A 19020-nucleotide genomic window follows, 5' to 3' on the forward strand; every position below is an offset into this window, starting at 1 on the left:
TCTGCTGATTTTGAACTTTATACGGATGCGGCGGGCAGCTGGGGGTTTGGAGCATTCTGTCAGGATCAGTGGTGTGCGGAGAGGTGGCCGTTGGAATGGGGGGGGGGACGGGGTTGCTGCGGAACCTAGCTTTCCTAGAACTGTTTCCGATAGTGGTGTCGGTGTTTCTGTGGGGGGATATGTTTTGGGATCGCAAAGTTAGGTTTCATTGTGACAACATAGCGGTGGTATTGGCCCTGAACCACCTGACGGCCTCTTCTCCACCGGTCATGCGACTGCTGCGGTGTCTGGTGTTGGAATGTTTGAAGTTGAATGCGTGGGTGGTGGTGGTCCATGTGTCGGGGAGTCTTAACTCAATTGCCGATTCTCTCTCCCGCTCGCAGTTCGACCGGTTCCGGGAGCTGGCGCCCGATGCGGAGACCCACGGCTTGAAGTGTCCGAAGCACCTCTGGGAGCTGGGCTGCGAGCGGCGGGGCAGTTGATTCGGGCTTCCCTGGCTACTGGTACGTGGGCCTCCTACGAGTCTGCTTGGCGTATGTGGGAGGAGTGGTGTGAAGGCTGTGGGGGAGCGTCCTCGGAGGAGGAGAGTAAACTTCTTTTGTTGTGTTGGTTGGGGGATATGTCCGTAAAGGGGTGGTCGGTGGCAAAATTGAATCGGGTGTTAGCGGGCGTGGCTTTTGGGCTTAAGTGGCGCCGGTTGCCCGATCTTACTAAAGATTTCGTGGTGGCCCAGGCGGTAAGGGGATTCCGGAGGGGTAGGTCCACCAGGGATACTCGTTGGCCGGTGGGTTTCCAGTTGTTGGAGCGGTTAGGGGAGGTAGTCGATGGGATTTGTCGTTCTCCATACGAGGCGGCTTTGTTTCGGTTGGCGTTTGTGTTTGCCTTTTTTGGTGCATTGCGGATAGGGGAGCTTGTTGCTCCTAGTGGAAGTAAATTGGGTGGGTTGTTACGTACGGATGTGGAGGTTTATCCCGGGAGGGTAGAGTTCTGGGTTAGAAAGTCCAAAACGGATCAAGCAGGGGCCGGGCGGAAGGTGGTGTTGGGTCAGCTGTCCGGTTCGGGGGTTTGCCCGGTGCGGTGTTTGGAATCATACTTGCGGGTGCGCCTGGATGGGGCTCTCCCGCTGCTGTGCCATGCGGATGGGTCATACTTGTCCCGATACCAGTTCACAGCTATTTTTCGTCGGGGCTTGTCGTTTTTGGGGTTGGACCCGTCTCGCTTCGCGCCACATTCGTTTCGGATAGGAGCTGCGACAGAGGCGGCGAGCTGGGGTTTGGGGGCGGAAGTGGTTAAAAAAATAGGGCGTTGGGACTCTGACCGTTATAGGGGATACATTCGCCCTCACTGGGTCTGAGCCTGAGTGTATGGGGGTGGGGAGGGGGGGGGGGGGGTTGGGGTGTTTCCCAGCTTAGCACAGGTGGCTCGTTATGTGTGTGTTGTTTGTTTTGTGTTGCAGATGGATCGCCTTGCCTAGTGTGGATATTTGGGCACTCTTACGTGGCTCGAGGGGCTCAGCGTGCGGATATTCGCCCCAGCGGGAGGCAGCTGGGTTTTCCGCGGGAGACGGCGGTGGTCAGATGGCTAGGTTTTGGCGGGCTGGTCTGGAGTAGAGTGCTGCCCGAAATTCGTCGGTTTGTGGGGTTGGACCGCCCCCCGGAGGTATTAGTGTTGCATATGGGGGGAAATGATTTAGGGGTTCGCCCCATGCGGGAGCTAATCCGGGATATCAGGAATGACCTGTTCAGGCTATGGACGGAGTACCCGGGGATGGTTGTGGTCTGGTCGGAGATTGTTCCTCGAGCGACTTGGCGCACAGCCAGATCGGTCGAGAAACTGAATAAAGCGCGAATAAAAGTCAATAGGGCGATTTCCGGTTTTGTTACGCGCAATGGGGGCGTGGCTGTGAGACATGTGGATCTGGAGGGCGGTCATGGGGCTTACTGGTTAAAGGATGGGGTGCATCTGAATGCTTTGGGCATTGACCTGTGGGCTTTGGGTTTGCAGGAAGGAGTCGAGAGGGCTTTGCGGGTGGGGGGTTACTCGCAGGCTTGAGGGACTCAAGGCCTACTCGCAGGTGGCGGGGGGAGCTCCTTGTAGTTGGAGGTCAAATTGATGGGGGGATGGGGGGATCATCTTGGGGTATGACCCTCCTCCTCAATGATGATTAAGTAGCTTTGGGGGTCTGGCGCTTTAACCCCTTCCCCCAATATGACGTCCAGGGACGTCATGAAAAGCAGTGGCAGAATGCATCATGACGTCCCTGGACGTCATGCTTTCCCTGCCTCCCCCCTCTGTCCCTGGGTGAGATCGGGCAGCAGGAGGAGGCTGTGTCACACAGCATCCTCCTGCTGCCACTGCCCGGAGGGGAGCCGCGCTCCCCCCCGGGCAGTTAACCCCATAAACACCGCGGTCAATGCGACCGCAGCGTCTATGGGGAGATTCAGTGTCCCCCGCCGATCGGGCGGCGGGGGGAGGCTGCAGAACGCTGCCTCCCCCCACCGCCACTAACAGTGTGTCCCCCGGCCCACCTCCCCTCGTCCTCCGATACCGGCGGATCGCCGCTACTACCTCTTTAGCGGCGATCCGCCGGTACCGGGCATTACCGGCGCCGCCGATAGCTTTCATCTCCCCCCACCGTGAATCCACGGTGGGGGGAGATGAAAAATGTCCCCTCAGACCCCAGATCAGCCCCCCGATCAGACCCCAGATCCCCGTACCCGGGCGGCCATCAGATCCAAGATGGCCGCCCCCATCCCTGCGATGTTTGTTCGCAGGGATGGATATAAAATAATGATCAAAGCCCCATGCTCTCCGCCACCGGAGGTAGCGGAGAGCATGGGGCAGTGATCGGGGACCCCCCCGTGTGGTCCCGGAGCAGGCGATCGGCGGTATATACTATATACCGCCGATCGCCTGTTCCCAGTGCTGCCGGCACTTTTTATCCCCTGTCACCATAAATCATTGGTGACAGGGGATAAAAAGTGTCACCGTGCCCCCCCCCAAGTCGCCCCCCACCCCCCCAGTCACCCCCGTCCCCCAGTCACCCCCCCTTCCCCACATACGTTACCTGATCCACGGAGCTCCGTCCTCCTCGACGTCCAGGCTGATTCTGAAGTGCGCATGCGCTCCAGAAGCAGTTAGCTCTGAAAATTTAAAGTGACAGAGACCAATTTGGTCTCTGTCACTGAACTATGATTACTGTGATAGAAAATATCACAGTAACCATAGTAATACAGTGATAATTAATGTATAAAGTACAAAAAGTGAAAAACATACAAAAAAATAAAACACACACTTTTTATTATAGTAATAATTGCAGTTTACTCCCAGATTACCCCTAACCACCGCACGTTGCCCATAACCACCGCACATTGCCCATAACCACCGCACGTTGCCCATAACCACCGCACATTGCCCATAACCACCGCACGTTGCCCATAACCACCGCACGTTGCCCATAACCACCGCACGTTACCACTAACCACCGCACGTTGCCACTAACCACCGCACGTTGCCACTAACCACCGCACGTTGCCACTAACCACCGCACGTTGCCACTAACCACCGCACGTTGCCCATAACCACCGCACGTTGCCCATAACCACCGCACGTTGCCTGTAACCACTGCACGTTGCCTCTAACTCACACACGTTGCCAGTGACCCCCCTCCAGATTGCCGTAACCACCCAAAATTACATGTACCCACCCCTGATTACCTATAAGCACTTCCGTTTATCCGTAACCACCCCAGATTGTCTGTAACCACCCCATGTTGCCCGTAACCACCGCAGATTGTCTGTAACCCCCCAGGTTGCCCCTAATCACATGTAATTCCCCCCAGATTGCCTCTGACCACCGCACGTTGCCTCTGACCACCGCACGTTGCCTCTGACCACCGCACGTTGCCTCTGACCACCGCACGTTGCCTCTGACCACCGCACGTTGCCCCCGACCACCGCACGTTGCCCCCGACCACCACACGTTGCCCCCGACCACCGCACGTTGCCCCCGACCCCCGCACGTTGCCTCCGACCACCGCACGTTGCCCCCGACCACCGCACGTTGCCCCCGACCACCGCACGTTGCCCCCGACCACCGCACGTTGCCCCCGACCACCGCACGTTGCCCCCGACCACCGCACGTTGCCTCCGACCACCGCACGTTGCCCCCGACCACCGCACGTTGCCCCCGACCACCGCACGTTGCCCCCGACCACCGCACGTTGCCCCCGACCACCGCACGTTGCCTCCGACCACCGCACGTTGCCTCCGACCACCGCACGTTGCCCCCGACCACCGCACGTTGCCCCCGACCACCGCACGTTGCCCCCGACCACCGCACGTTGCCCCCGACCACCGCACGTTACAGGTTCCCATCCCAGATTACCTATAAGCACTTCAGTTTATCCGTAACCACCCCACGTTGTCCGTAACCACCCCAGATTACCTGTAACCACCTCAGGTTGCCCGTAACCACCCCAGATTACCTGTAACCACCTCAGGTTGCCCGTAACCACCGCAGATTATCCGTAACCACCCCACATTACCTGTAATCTCATTTTTTTTTTGTATTTTAGTAACTGCGCTATTCTAATAACCATTACTAGCTGCGGTTTTGCTCCAGCAAATTGGCGCTCCCTTCCTTCTGAGCCCCGCTGTGTGCCCATACAGTGGTTTATGCCCACATATGGGGTACCGTTGTACTCAGGAGAACCTGCGTTACAGATTTTGGGGTACATTTTTTCTCCCATTCCTCGTGAAATTGAGAAATTTTAAACTAAACGAACATATATTGGAAAATTCGAGTTTTTCATTTTTACTGTCTTATGTTGAATACTTTCCTCTAATACCTGTGCGGTCAAACCGCTCACTGCACCCCAAGATGAATTCTTTGAGGGGTGTACTTTCCTAAATGGGGTGACTTTTGGGGGGGTTCTCTTCTGCGGACACTACAGGGGCTCAGCAAACGCACCTGGCGCTCAGAAACTTCTTCGGAAAAATCTGCACTGAAAATGCTAATTGGCGCTCCTTCCCTTCTGAGCCCGGCTGGGTGCCCATACAGTGGTTTATGCCCACATATGGGGTACCGTTCTACTCAGGGGAACCTGCGTTACAGATTTGGGCATGCAGCTTCTCCCCTGTTCCTAGTGAAATTGAGAAATTTCAAACTAAACAAACATATTATTGGAAAAATTCAAGTTTTTCAATTTTACTGTCTTATTTTGAATACTTTCCTCTAATACCTGTGGGGTCAAAATGGTCACCACACCCCAAGATGAATTCTTTGAGGGGTGCACTTTCCAAAATGGGGTGACTTATGGGGGGGTTCTCTTCTGCGGGCACTACAAACGCACCTGGCGCTCAGAAACTTCTTCAGCAAAATCTGAACTGAAAATGCTAATTGGCGCTCCCTTCCTTCTGAGCCCTCCTGTGTGCCCATACAGTGGTTTATGCCCCCATATGGGGTACCGTTGTACTCAGGAGAACCTGCGTTACAAATTTTGGGGTGCGGATTCTCTCATGTTCCTTGTGAAATTGAGAAATTTTAAACTAAACGAACATATTATTGGAAAAATTCGAGTTTTTCATTTTTACTGTCTAATTTTAAATATTTTCCTCTAATACCTGTGGGGTCAAAATGGTCACCACACCCCAAGATGAATTCTTTGAGGGGTGCACTTTCCAAAATGGGGTGACTTATGGGGGGGTTCTCTTCTGCGGACACTACAGGGGCACTACAAACGCACCTGGCGCTCAGAAACTTCTTCAGCAAAATCTGAACTGAAAATGCTAATTGGCGCTCCTTCCCTTCTGAGCCCCGCTGTGTGCCCATACAGTGGTTTACGCCCACATATGAGGTACCGTTGTACTCAAGAGAACCTGTGTTACAAATTGTGGGGTGCAGATTCTCTCATGTTCCTTTTGGAAAGGAGAAACTTTAATCTAAACATATATATTATTGGAAAATTAAAATTTTCGATTTCTTTAAGGCCTAATTGTGAATACTTTCCTCCAGCCCCTGTAGGGTTAAAATGCTCATTATACCCCTAGATTAATTCTTTAAGGTGTCTAGTTTCCAAAATGGGGTCACTTATGGGGTTTTACAGCATACAAGCCTCCTAAATCAACTTAAAAAAAGAACTGGTCCCTAAAAAAATCAGTTTTGGAAACTTTCACAAAATGTGATAATTTGCTAATAAATTTCTAAGCCCCATAGCAGCCTAAAAAAGTAAAATATGTTTCCCAAATTATGCCAGAATAAAGAGGACATATTGGTAATGTGATTTAGTAACTAATTTATGTGCTATGACTTCCTTTTTTAGAAGCAGAGAATTTCAGAAGTTCATAAAATGCAAAATTTTCAAATTTTTCATGATATTTTGATGTTTTTCACAAAAAACACACAAAGTAGTGACCAAATTTTGCCACTAATATAAAGTGCCATATGTGACAAAAAAACAATCTCAGAATCGCTAGCATACGTTAAAGCATCACTGAGCTATAAGAGCATAAATTGAGACAGGTCAGATTTTGAAAAATGAGCCTGGTCATTAAGGCCAAAACAGGCTGCGGAGGCAAGGGGTTAAGGGCTCTCACCGAAGGTGTATCACCAGAGAGCAGAGGTTGGCCTGGGAGCCATATATGGTTAAATGGTGTCTCCGAGGCGGGCTGGGCGGCTGGAGGCAAATTAAGGATAGCAATAATTAGTTCATGCAAGTGGGCGTCAGATCTGTTTGTGAACTACAAGGACCTCCTCTACGGCTATTTAAAAACAGAGTTATAGGAAGTTTTATAAGATGGTTTTGGTGCAATAAATAATTTTGCTAAATGTTTGTAAGTTTATATTTAAATAAACTATGGCTGCTGTGGCCATATTTAGCCAAAGGAACGTCTCTGTGTCTTATTGGGGAAGGGGCGGGGGTTTGGTTTTGTGGAGTTGTGTTCCTGGTACCATACTCTACAATACCAAAGTCAAGGAGGGCCGGAGCGGGGCCGCAGGCTTACGTGCAGGCCCGCATGACTGGGGTTTGTAGGGGGACCTGCATGTGACCAGGGAAGGGGGAGGGGCCTAGGTTATATAGGGAAGGGGCAGAGAGCGGGAACTCAGTCAGGCAGGAGACCGTGAAGTAGTCCCTCCCTCCTGTTGTTAGTCAGGGGTGGTGGGGGTGGCGGGGTCACAGCAGTGGGGGGCTGGAATGGGGGTTAGGGTATGCATTCGTCATGGCAGCCAGGGCGGGGGGAGCTCCTTGTAGTTGGAGGTCAAATTGATGGGGGGATGGGGGGATCATCTTGGGGTATGACCCTCCTCCTCAATGATGATTAAGTAGCTTTGGGGGTCTGGCGCTTTAAGGGCTCTCACCGAAGGTGTATCACCAGAGAGCAGAGGTTGGCCTGGGAGCCATATATGGTTAAATGGTGTCTCCGAGGCGGCTGGGCGGCTGGAGGCAAATTAAGGATAGCAATAATTAGTTCATGCAAGTGGGCGTCAGATCTGTTTGGGAACTACAAGGACCTCCTCTACGGCTATTTAAAAACAGAGTTAGTGGTTTATAGGAAGTTTTATAAGATGGTTTTGGTGCAATAAATAATTTTGCTAAATGTTTGTAAGTTTATATTTAAATAAACTATGGCTGCTGTGGCCATATTTAGCCAAAAGAACGTCTCTGTGTCTTATTAGGGAAGGGGTGGGGGTTTGGTTTTGTGGAGTTGTGTTTCTGGGACCATACTCTACAATACCAAAGTCATGTCTGACAATCCTCACTGTCCCAATTACAGTACAGTACAGTACAGTAGGTTCAGAATACACACCAGCTGCCTGTCTGTCTAAATAAAGCAGCTGCGGTACAGGTAGCCTGCAGATTCTCTCTATATATGAACGTAATATAATGCGCTGTGTCTTCCAGTAATCCTTACAAGGGTTTTTGTGGTATTTCCTGCCTAAAATCCACAAAAAACTATCTCTCCCTGCTACACACACCCTTCCTTCCTCTTTAGGTCCAAGATGGCATCTGACGACGAGCAGGAAATGCCAAGTTCTTATACTCTGGAGGTCACATGAATAAATACTGTTCTCGCGATGTCAGCGTGCATAGACGCAGCCGTGAAGAGGTGCCATATAGGCACAAAACAGCTGTAGCTGTATCACTGATGGTGTCCTCTCACATGTCTGTCTGCTGTTTATATTTTTGTATGGAAAAAAGAAACAAGAAGACGACCATTACAGTGGTAAGTGCCCTATCTTTTTTTCTTATTTGGATTGTGAAAGGTGAGAGGAGCATAATAATTATTAATAATAATAATAATAATAATAATAATAATAATAACATGCCAACAGATTCCGCAGTGTTTTTTTTAACACAGTAAAGAGGTTATAATTACATATGATTAAATAAAATTTGAATACATAAAAATACATCATAAATACGAGACCTGTTCGCACGAGTGTACAGACTACGAACTGGGGGTGTCACGAGGCACAAGTGCTTTATTTGCCCCTGATCCAGCCATTGTAAATAGAAGGAGCTGGATAAGCCAGTTTCACGCCAATGTTTTGTTACAGATAAAACGTATAAAGTGCATGGAACCGTCAAAAATATAGTAGACAGTGAGGAGACAACACAAGGGGGGACAAGATTAGGGAATGTTATAAGCAAGACTGAAGAGATGGGTCTTCAGGGCACGCTTGAAACTGTAGGTGTTGGAAATAAGTGGGATGTCTTTGGGGCTAGGGCATTCCAGAGAACTGGTTCAGCAAAAAGAAGTCTTGCAGGCGAGAGTGTGAGGTTCGGATTATGGAAGATGTTAGTGTAAGATCACTAGCAGAGCGTAGAGCACGTAAAGGATGCTAGATGGAGATGAGGGCAGAGATGTATAGAGAGGCAAAGTTGTGGAGCTTTATGGGTGAGGGTGAGGAGTTTGAACTGTGTTGTGGATTTAATTAGTAACCAGTGCAGAGACTGGAGAGGGGAGTGCTTAACGAAAGAAAGACTAATTAGTAGGGAGTTACAGTAGTCAAGAAGGGAAAGAATCAGGGCGACAGTAAGAGTCTGAGCTATGTCAGTTGTGAGAAATGGGCGGATTCTGGAGATGTTTTTGAGATGTAGGTGACAGGAGCGAGCAATAGCTTGGATATAGGGAGTAAAAGATAGATCCAAGTCTAGCATAACCCCCAGACATCAAGCTTGATGCACAGGAGTTATGCTAGTACCACAGTGTGATGTCTGGTTTGGGTTGGATAGAGGGAGGAATACAAGTTTTAGAAAGGTTGAGGTAGAGAAATAGAGAGTTCATAGTGTTAGAGAGAGCAGATAGACAGTCACTGGTATTTTGCAAGAGTGCAGGGGTGATGTCACGGGAAGAAGTATATAGCTGGGTGTCATCAGCATAAAGATGGTATTGAAGACCAAACCTGCTGATGGTCTGTCCGATGGGGGATGTATAGAGGGAGAAGAGGAGGGGACCCAGGACTGATCCCTGGGGAACCCCAACAGTAAGCGGTAAGGGAGAAGGATATGCTGAAGGAGCGGTCAGAGAGGTAGGAAGAGAACAGAGTCCTTGAGGATAAGGGAGTGGAGCATGGAGAGGATGATCTGGTGGTCAACAGTGTCAAATGCTGCTGAGAGATCCAGGAGAATCAGAAAGGAGTAGTTTCCTGGTTATTTGGCCTTAAGGAGATCGTTTGACACCTTGGTGAGAGCAGTTTCAGTTGAGTGAAGGGATTGAAAACCAGACTGTAGTGGGTTAAGGAAAGAGTTATCGGTAAGAAAGCGGGTTAGGCGAGAATAGAACAGAGTTTACAGATGAAGGAGAGATTGGAGACAGGTCGATAGTTGGCTGGACAGGATGGGTCCAGCAATGGGTTTATTACAGAATGTTTGAAGTAGGAAGAAAAAGATCCGAGAGGAGAGGAAGAGGTTGAATATTTTAGTGAGATGAGTTGTGACAGCGGGAGAGAGGGACTGGAGCATCAAATTTTTACTGTTTTTTGGTCACATGTTTGATTGAAAAAAAGTATTTCGAATAGTGTAGTATTTGATCAAATACCTACTCAATTGAGCACTACTTGCTCATCGCTATTCCATATATATCCTATTTAGTCAAACTCTTTAGGCCGGGTTCACACTCTGTAAAACACCGGCTGTTCTATGACCCGGCCGATGTCAGTGAAGATAATCTCAGCCGGTACTGCAGTAGTGGCCAGATGAACTTCATTAGTGCTGAATTGGGATGCGGGCGCACACAGGTGAGCCAGCATCCCAATTCAGCACAAATGAAGTTCATCATATTCACCAATTCACAATAGCACACTTTCCTTTGTGTGACCTGTCAGTTCTGTTTGGCCACTTTTCAATAAATACTATGTGAGTACACTCCGGACAGGATTCTATTAACTACAGCGCAACATAAATTTTCTATTAATCACAGCCGTTGTTGCAAATCGGCCACAACGGCCATGATTAATAGAAAGTTTACGTTGTGTGAACATAGCTTTAATATGTAAAGGATACATTAATGTATTAATCACTTATAGGTCTCTTCTGCAACATAAGTCTATTTAGATTTTGTTGTTTTTATACAGTCATATCCGTTTCTGTAAAATTTGAGTGACAACCAATATTGTTATGCCTTTATAGTTCTAAATAGTAAACCTGGCAAATTATGCAACAATATATAAGCAGAAAATGTATTATGGCATACCCTGGGGTAAGTTAACCTGGGGTAAAAAAATAACAACCCACACACACTACAGTTTTTTTCTTTGCAGTTTTATTGTAGCCAAAGCCAGAAATGAGCCCTTAAAGAGGATGTACCACCAGGTACATCCTCTTTAACCTGAACCAACGGATCGAACTGCGCCAGCACGGCGAAGCCTGTGCCGTGGTCCGTTTTTTGGACCGAGGCCCGGTTTCTGTGCACAGCGCCTTTCTATGCACTGGAATCGGCCGGTGCCCAAGCACTGGAGGTAGGCCGGCCCCCCTCCAGTGGGAGGGTATTCCCTCCCCTGTATGACGCTGCTCCATTCATTCTAAGGGAGCCGCGTCATGGAGGGGAGGGAATTCCCTCCCACTGGGGGTGGGCTGGCCTACCTCCAGTGCTTGGGCACCGGCTGGTTCCGGTGCATAGAACGTCGCCGTGCACGGGAACCGGGCCTCAGTCCGAAAAACAGACCACGGCACCGGCTTCCCAGTGCCGGCGCCGTTCGATTCGTGGGTTCAGGTTAAAGAGGATGTACCTGGTGGTACATCCTCTTTAAGTCATTCATTTATATTTCCTATTCCTTTCAAATGTATGTTTGGTGTCACGTATGAAAAGAAAATTAAAATTAAACTGCCTTTAAAAGTCCCCCCCCCCCCCCCCCCCATAAACACTGCTATACGGAGAGTGCCCCATATGCACTTCCATACACAAGTGCTGCCTTAGGAGTCTGTACACATCTGCACCCGGCGCTCTGTTAGGAGCTTTCATTGCAGATGCTGTCAGATTTGATGAGAGTGCAGCAGTGTTATTTGTTCTATCACAGTGACAGACATGTCAGCAAAAACAATAAGATTAAAATGTTAGTCAGTGTGATTCATTGGACAGTAGTGGTGTCCATTGCGTGATGGATCCACAACTACCTTGTGGTTTCCACTTATAAGTCAACCTATGACCATGACACGTGAACAGAACATTAAGGGAAAATGCCTCCATAAACAAATATGTTTACCAGAAGAAGATTTATATGTCAATGCTGATTTTTAGTGTTTTTGGTATTTATGGAGTCCACTTGATTTATTGACTTTTGAATTTTTTTATACTGTAAATGTCTGTTTGATGATAAGCAAACCACTAGGGCTCCTTTCAAAACTGATTAAAGTGATTTTCTGGTCAACTGTGTTATCCAGGAATAGAAGAATTTCTGCATTATTCAAAAAACTGCGACACACCTGTCTTCAGGTTATTTGTGGTATTACAAATTGTCTCGAATCACCACAATGGAAATGAGCAGCAATATCATACAGAAACTAAAGACAAAAGTGGTTCTGCCTCTGGATTAAAACAGCTATGTTTTCTTATCCTTGAGAACCACTTTAACCCCAAATAGTGTACCCAGAGTCCTGCTCATGTATTGGTTAAAGAGGACCTGTCACCCCCCGTGCCAGGGAGACAGGCTCCCGACCCCCAGCTAGATCCCCTTATACTGACCTGATCCCGCTGAATCCTGCTCCCGGAGCTGTTCCCGGGACGGAGATATCCCGGTCAGAAGCCGCGCGCTGTGGAGAGAGGTCCGGCGTCCATAGAGGATAAATGGAGCCGTGCGCGCGCTGCAGAGATGAGTCCGGCTCCATTCATTCTCTATGGACGCCGGACCTACAGTATCTCCACAGCTTCTGACTGGGATATCTCCGGTCCGGGACCGCTTCCGGGAGCGGTACTCGGCGGGATCAGGTCAGTATAAGGGGATCTAGCTGGGAGTCGGGAGCCTGTCCCCCCAGCACGGGGGGTGACAGGTCTCCTTTAAGGTCAATACAGTCTACTGATGTCTGATAAAAAGTGGTTTTATTTTGTAAAAATGTGGAAAAAAAAGTGTGTGTGTTTGTCAATTTAGGCAGTTATGTTAAAGGGGTTATCCAGCGCTACAAAAACATGGCCACTTTCTTCCAGAGACTCTTGTCTCCAGCTTGGGTGGGGTTTTGCTGCTCAGTTCCATTGAAGTGAATGAAGCTTAATTGCAAACTGCACCTGAACTGGAGACCAGAGTATTGTTGTCTCTGAAAGAAAGTGGCCATGTTTTTGTAGCACTGGATAACCCCTTCAACGCATTATTAGAATTGGATTTGTATGCTGTGTTTTAGTGAAAAATTTTAAAATAAAGCAATTAAAAAGATTAAATTTACAATGCAGGATAGGCTATCATGTATACTATATGAGAACAGAGTGCAATGAAGAATAGATATTCAATATATAACAATCAGGTATTCATGAGTCTTCAATATAGAGATGACTATTTTATTTATCAACTATGAGGTGTAAATGTATCCGGGTATCATATTGGCAGTTTTGTATTTGCAATGTTTTTTGTGATTGTGATCCTGCTGTATAGAGCTCTAGAGATGCCACATCTGGAATACTGTGTCCGGTTCTGGAGACTTCACCTACAAAAAGATATTGATAAAATAGAACCGGTCCAAAGAAGACCTGAAGCATAAAACCAGAAACCAAGAAAGGATGATTTAAATCTGTATCATCTGGAGGAAAGGAGAGAGCGGGGACATGATCGGAACCTTTAAATATGGACTTAATAAGGTTCAGGTTTTATTTGTAAACTAAACTCAACAACAAAAGGACAGTGAGAGGTTAGTTGGGGGAAAGATCAGAAAAAACGTGAGAAAATATTACTTTACTGAAGGAGTAGTAGATGCTTGAAACAAACTTCAACAGATGTGGTTGGTAACTACAATTACTAAATTTAAACCTGCCTGGTGTATACATATATCTATAAGATGATAAAAAGGAGATATTAAAAGGATGGACTAGATGGAGCCAGGGGTCTTATTCTGCCCATAATCTTGTATGTTTCTAAATGTACAGTGCTGATTTGTAAAATGATTTCGATGTAAACATTGTGATATTTGTTTTCTGTATTGTAAATTGTATTTTCTGGTGATATCCTCCTGATAGCAAAGTGGTGTGTGTAGGTTTCTGCTGATGAACAATGAACAGTACAATACTCTAAAGAAGAACATATATGCTTAGAATGCAACAGAAGGCGATAAGGCTTTACTGTATGTCAGCTCATATGGCGCGTGTTGCTGAGTAGATAACTCTACAGGGTGGGATTGGTTTTTGGCCAATAGAATTGAAATTCATTTTGTGGGAATTGTACCTTTTAGTCTTTAAAAAGCTGAAACAACTGCTAAACAACATGGACTTTTGAGTTTCCAAGCTTAGGACTCACCAACTCGACTACATCACCATGACTCTGTCTGCAAGTGAGAGGGCTTACATCCTGTCCCTGTGGCCCAAAATCGCTCCCCAGGCCGGCGCTCTGGGTGCTGAGGCCTTGGAAAGGTAGTACACATTTCTTTTATCCTATTAGACTAATGTTAACATGGTGATAGGTATAACTTTACAGATGGTAATTGTGAGGATATATAGTAGGATCTCTGGGGTGATATGTGACACAATAGATACATTGTAGAGTACTCACTATATACAGCAATGTATACATGTTATATGTGTTGGGGGAGCTTAGATATCATTAGCTACAGCTAATCCAATAACCTAGAAAGTTTAAAAGAATATAATTCCTATATTTTTTGCATTAGATGGGGATAATCATAGAAAACCCTCTCTGACTATACTTTTTATTATTCATAGAATTAAAGGTTAAAAGATACATTTTATTAACCAATTGTCAGCTCCTATATTGTGATTATTATTATATTGTGTATACACTCCTAGTTAGATGTAAACTAAAGAAAATACATGAACTATAGTGTCTTTGCATAATAATCCACACTGTCTGAAATTAAAGTAGAAAACCTTTTAATAAAATCTTACAATTTTTCCCTCTTTATCCTAGACTGTTTCTGAGCTTCCCTCAGACCAAGACCTACTTCTCCCACTTTGACTTGTCTCATGGATCTGCTGACCTCATCAACCATGGTGGCAAGGTCATCAATGCTCTGGGAAGTGCGGCCGGTCATCTGGATGACCTTGCTACCAACCTGTCCACTCTCAGTGACCTCCACGCCTACAACCTGAGAGTTGACCCCGGAAACTTTGATGTAAGGATATGCTATGGTTTTATATAACTATATGACTGTTATAATTTGTACTCCAGGAAGGTTCCAATAGCTGTTACATCGTAAATGTGTATCAGGGTAGTGTCCTTTCCTAGTAACATTCTTACATTGTATTTTTGGTCAGTATTTTGCAACTAAAACCCGGAGTGGATTGAAAACCCAGAAAGGCTATGTTCACACACTGAAATTGAATGGATGGCCGTCATTTAATGGCAAATAATTGCAGTTATTTTAAAACAACAGAAGTTGTTATACATCATGTGAACATAGCCTTTTTGTGTTTTTAATCCACTCCTGGTTTTGATCTCAAAATTCTGACCAAAATACTGACAGAAATACTATGTGGGAACATAGCCTTACATTGAACTACACTGTATTTAAAATACAAGGAATTAGTATGTTACACCACTGCAATTTTATTTATTGAAGGCACGGGCATTATACTACAGGATTTGCTAGAATATGTCAGCAGTGTCTGGTTGCATGGTACATGTGAGAAATAACCAGTGGTTTCTCTTTCCCTTTGCAGCTGCTGTCTCACACCATCCAGGTGACTCTGGCTGTCCACTTTCCTGATGACTTCACTGCTGATTCCCAGGCGGCTTGGGACAAATTCCTTTCTGAAGTCTCTGCCATCCTGACCTCCAAGTACAGATAAATCAAAGCTCTTGGCCTTGGAGGCTACATCGGCACCTGCAGCAAACCATCCTGTGGGAAGTTGAGAAGAAACTATAGACACAAGTTTGTCATCAAATCCATATCCAATCAAAGAATGTAATTCAGCTGTAAGATAATTTTGCTAGCTTGTGTTTTCGCAGCAATCTTTGGCTGGCTACTACTTGTGTCTGTGGTCCATCAAAATAAATCTGATGTAATCCTCAATAAAAGTGCATCCATTTTTCATTGCAGTCTCTTAACTAATCTCAGTGATCCAACAAGTATCTATTGATCTATCTAATTTGTAGATATCTTTCAAGTCCGTGGTCGAGAGAGTTTCTGCTGGCACCTGTGTGGTGGTGCTCTTCTTATGTATAGTATAGTACTCGGCCAGTGATGGTGATTGTCGTGACGCCAGTGCTAGTCCAGCTTATAGGTGTGATGTTGGTACCTGCTTTTAGTGTGGCTGGTCTGTTCTGTTCCCCAAATGGTCAGTGACCTGCCGGGCTGTGATGGGTCCCTTGGGCTCTTCTCACAGTAGTCCTGAGTGGCAATAGACCCACCCGGACTATCGGTACTGCCACCCACAGAAAGGAGACAAATGACCCAAGGTGTGTGGCAAATGTATATAGGTGCTGGTGCAGATGAAAAGATGAGTCTCAGTGATAAAAAATAACTTTACTATGCAGTCTCTGAGTAGTATAAAACACTTTGGCAGTAAATGGTTAATCCTTATACAGACTTCAGTGCTTAACTTGGTTTGTGCAGCGGAGATACTTTCAGAAATAGGATTTAAGAGAGGTACAGTAGTTTTAGCAGTGCTTGGAGAGTTTAGAGGAGAGGAGTTTGTCAGAGTCCTAACCTAATGTAGTACTTGTGCTCTGCCAGAACATTAGAGAAATATTTGAGAGTGAGATACTTGTACCCGTGTTTAGACTAATGTCTGACCACCTTCTGCCCTACAGTGTTGTGCTACTTATCCTACTAGGGTGATACAAGCCCCAACCTTGGTTACCTGAGTGAAGCTAAGTGTCCGAGACTTCCCAGGGTTACTTCTGGTATCTTTGTTCCATCCAGGCTAGTTCTGCTTGAAGAGTAGGATAATGCCCTGCACTATGTAGAGTGGTTCTTGCGGTGGGCTAGGATTATCCCCGACTTTTCTCCCTCATGTAGTGTCTAGCAGTGCATAATAGGTCTAGTGGATAGATTGTAAGAACTGAGTGTTTCTGGTTACTTCTGCATACACGTGTGTCTCACCAACTCACTAAACACACTAAACTGAACTGGACTTGTCCCGGACAAGGGTCCTGACAGAGCCAGGCCCTGGCTTGGCTACAGCAGAGACGTCTGCTCTGTGTGTCCTCTTCCCATCAGAAACTGAGTCAGACTTAAGCTACACCTTCTCCCACCAAGTAACTTCCTACAGGGATATGTAAGAGACCTTGTGAGTGGTGGAAAGGAATGTGTGCAAAGAAAAAGAAGAAAAGTGATAGGTTTATGAAGAAAGAGCATCTCCATTGGACATTGTCAGTGTTTGTTTAAAATATTTACAATCGGGGGACACATGTAATTATAAGTATTATAATTATAATAACTTATAAGTCTCTTCAACGTAATTCTATTTAGATTTGGTTGATTTTTATACAGTCATATCTGTTTCTGTAAAAACAGGGGATATTACTATGGGGGCAGGGGGCATTACTATGGGGGCAGAGGACATTACTATGGGGGCAGGGGACATTACTATGGGGGCAGAGGACATTACTATGGGGGCAGGGGACTTTACTATGGGGAGCAGGGGACATTACTATGGGGAGCAGGGGACATTACTATGGGGGAAGGGGACATTACTATGGGAGCCGGGGGCATTACTATGGGGGCAGAGGACATTACTATTGGGGCAGGGGACATTACTATGGGGAGCAGGGGACATTACTATGGGGAGCAGGGGATATTACTATTGGGGCAGGGGACATTACTATGGGGAGCAGAGGATATTACTATTGGGGCAGGGGGCATTACTATGGGGGCAGGGGACATTACCATGGGGGCAGGGGACATTACTATGTGGGCAGAGGACATTACTATGGGGGCAGGGGACATTACTTTACAGAGCTCAATGTGTTATCCTCTATGTCTAGCAGGGCTGAAGGTGTCACACAGATGGGGATGAATGGGGCAGAAAGCATACCCACTTGTAACTTGTGCCTGGCCCTCCTCCTCTCCGGGCTCACAAGACAAGGAGCGGGGCAGTCAGATGCTGATGGAACAGAGAGGGAGAGCAGTGCTTACTGTAGATGAGGACCAGGCCCGGCCCCCACCCCCGCTCAGTCCCAGTGCATGCAGTCCCGCAGCAGCTGCAGGATCCAAATGTCTGTGTGACCAAATGCTGCAAGCAGCTGCAATAAGTAGTCTACTGTTATAAGCAAACAGCAGTATATTAGATAAGGTGCACTGCCTTACATAGAGAGTGTCTGCAGTCAGCAGCATCACTGGGCAGGGGGAGGTAAGTAGAAGAAATGTGGGAGACATTAGCAGCAGGGGGATGGCTATGGATTGCATAGCATGCTGGTCCATGTAGTCTGAGACAGTGGGTGGGAACATTATCAGAACCAGGAAGTGAAGAGAAGATGCCTGGATAGAAAAGACTCCATGGTGGCCTCAAAAAAGAGCGGATCGCGGCGAAACTTGCCAGGGGGACTTGGGTAAGCAGTAGCCACTATGTCAGCTTGTTTTTTTTTTCCATTAGTGTTGCGATCGTGGCGTTTAAGTGTAAGTGATAGGGGGAGTCCCCTGTCACTTAACGATCGGGACCCCCGGTTGTAATGGACCGCCGGAGGTCTCTCACTTGCCTCCTCGCCATCCGATTGTCGATCTGCTCACTGAGCCTGCACAGGCAGGCTCAATGAGCAGATCGCCTATCACACTGTTCAATGCTATGCCTATGGCATAGCAATGATCAGTATATGAAATCAAACAAATGAATGTACAAGTCCCACAAAGGGACTTAAAATGTGTAAAAAAAAGAGTAAAAAACATTATTACACTACCCCAAAGCCGCTCCCCAAATAAAAGCTTAACCCCCCTTTCCCATTATATAAATAAAACATAAAAATAAATAAACATATAATATACCATAGCGTGCGTAATTGTTCTATCTATTAAAATATGACAAGTATCATCACTAACGGTGAACGGTGTAAACGAAAAGAGCGAAAAAAGTGCCAAGATTACAGAATTATTGTTACATTATATATAAATAAAAGTTAATAAAAAGTGATCAAAACATCCGATCTTCACGAATATGGTATTAATAAAAGCTAGAGATTATGTAGGAAAAAATTACACCCCATACAACCCCGTAGGTGAAAAAATAAAACTGTTATAAGCGTTACAATAGGCCTATTTTATTAATGATTAGAGATGAGCGAACCTCCAGCATGCTCAAGTCCATCCAAACCCGAACTTTCAGCATTTGATTAGCGGTGGCTGCTGAAGTTGGATAAAGCCCTAAGGCTATGTGGATATGGATATAGTCATTGGCTGTATCCATGTTTTTCAGACAACCTTAGAGC

General features: G+C 46.6%; 2 protein-coding genes across 2 annotated transcripts; both read left to right on the top strand.

Annotated features, from left to right (window-relative positions):
* The first annotated feature begins 535 nt into the window (after positions 1 to 535).
* On the top strand, positions 536 to 1354 carry LOC138801795 (integrase/recombinase xerD homolog). Its single transcript, XM_069984893.1, has one exon. It carries the CDS (start codon positions 536 to 538, stop codon positions 1352 to 1354), a length of 819 nt encoding a protein of 272 aa, XP_069840994.1.
* Positions 1355 to 8188: 6834 nt separating this feature from the next.
* Positions 8189 to 15546, top strand: LOC138802198 (hemoglobin subunit alpha-3-like). Its single transcript, XM_069985387.1, has 4 exons — positions 8189 to 8225; positions 13084 to 14051; positions 14566 to 14770; positions 15318 to 15546. The coding sequence occupies exons 2-4, from the start codon at positions 13957 to 13959 to the stop codon at positions 15444 to 15446; spliced, it is 429 nt and encodes a 142-aa protein (XP_069841488.1). The 5' UTR covers positions 8189 to 8225; positions 13084 to 13956; the 3' UTR covers positions 15447 to 15546.
* Positions 15547 to 19020: the final 3474 nt, after the last annotated feature.

This window comes from Dendropsophus ebraccatus, chromosome 9 (assembly GCF_027789765.1).
Source record: "Dendropsophus ebraccatus isolate aDenEbr1 chromosome 9, aDenEbr1.pat, whole genome shotgun sequence".
Classification (NCBI taxonomy): Eukaryota; Metazoa; Chordata; class Amphibia; order Anura; family Hylidae; genus Dendropsophus; species Dendropsophus ebraccatus.

Excerpts from the sequence above, each read along its gene's own strand:
- LOC138802198 (XM_069985387.1), top strand. The coding sequence starts at position 13,957 with ATGACTCTGTCTGCAAGTGAGAGGGCTTACATCCTGTCCCTGTGGCCC. Across the intron at positions 14,052-14,565 it reads GGTGCTGAGGCCTTGGAAAG|ACTGTTTCTGAGCTTCCCTC; the intron begins GTAGTACACATT and ends TCTTTATCCTAG. Across the intron at positions 14,771-15,317 it reads TTGACCCCGGAAACTTTGAT|CTGCTGTCTCACACCATCCA; the intron begins GTAAGGATATGC and ends TTCCCTTTGCAG.
- LOC138801795 (XM_069984893.1), top strand. The coding sequence starts at position 536 with ATGTGGGAGGAGTGGTGTGAAGGCTGTGGGGGAGCGTCCTCGGAGGAG.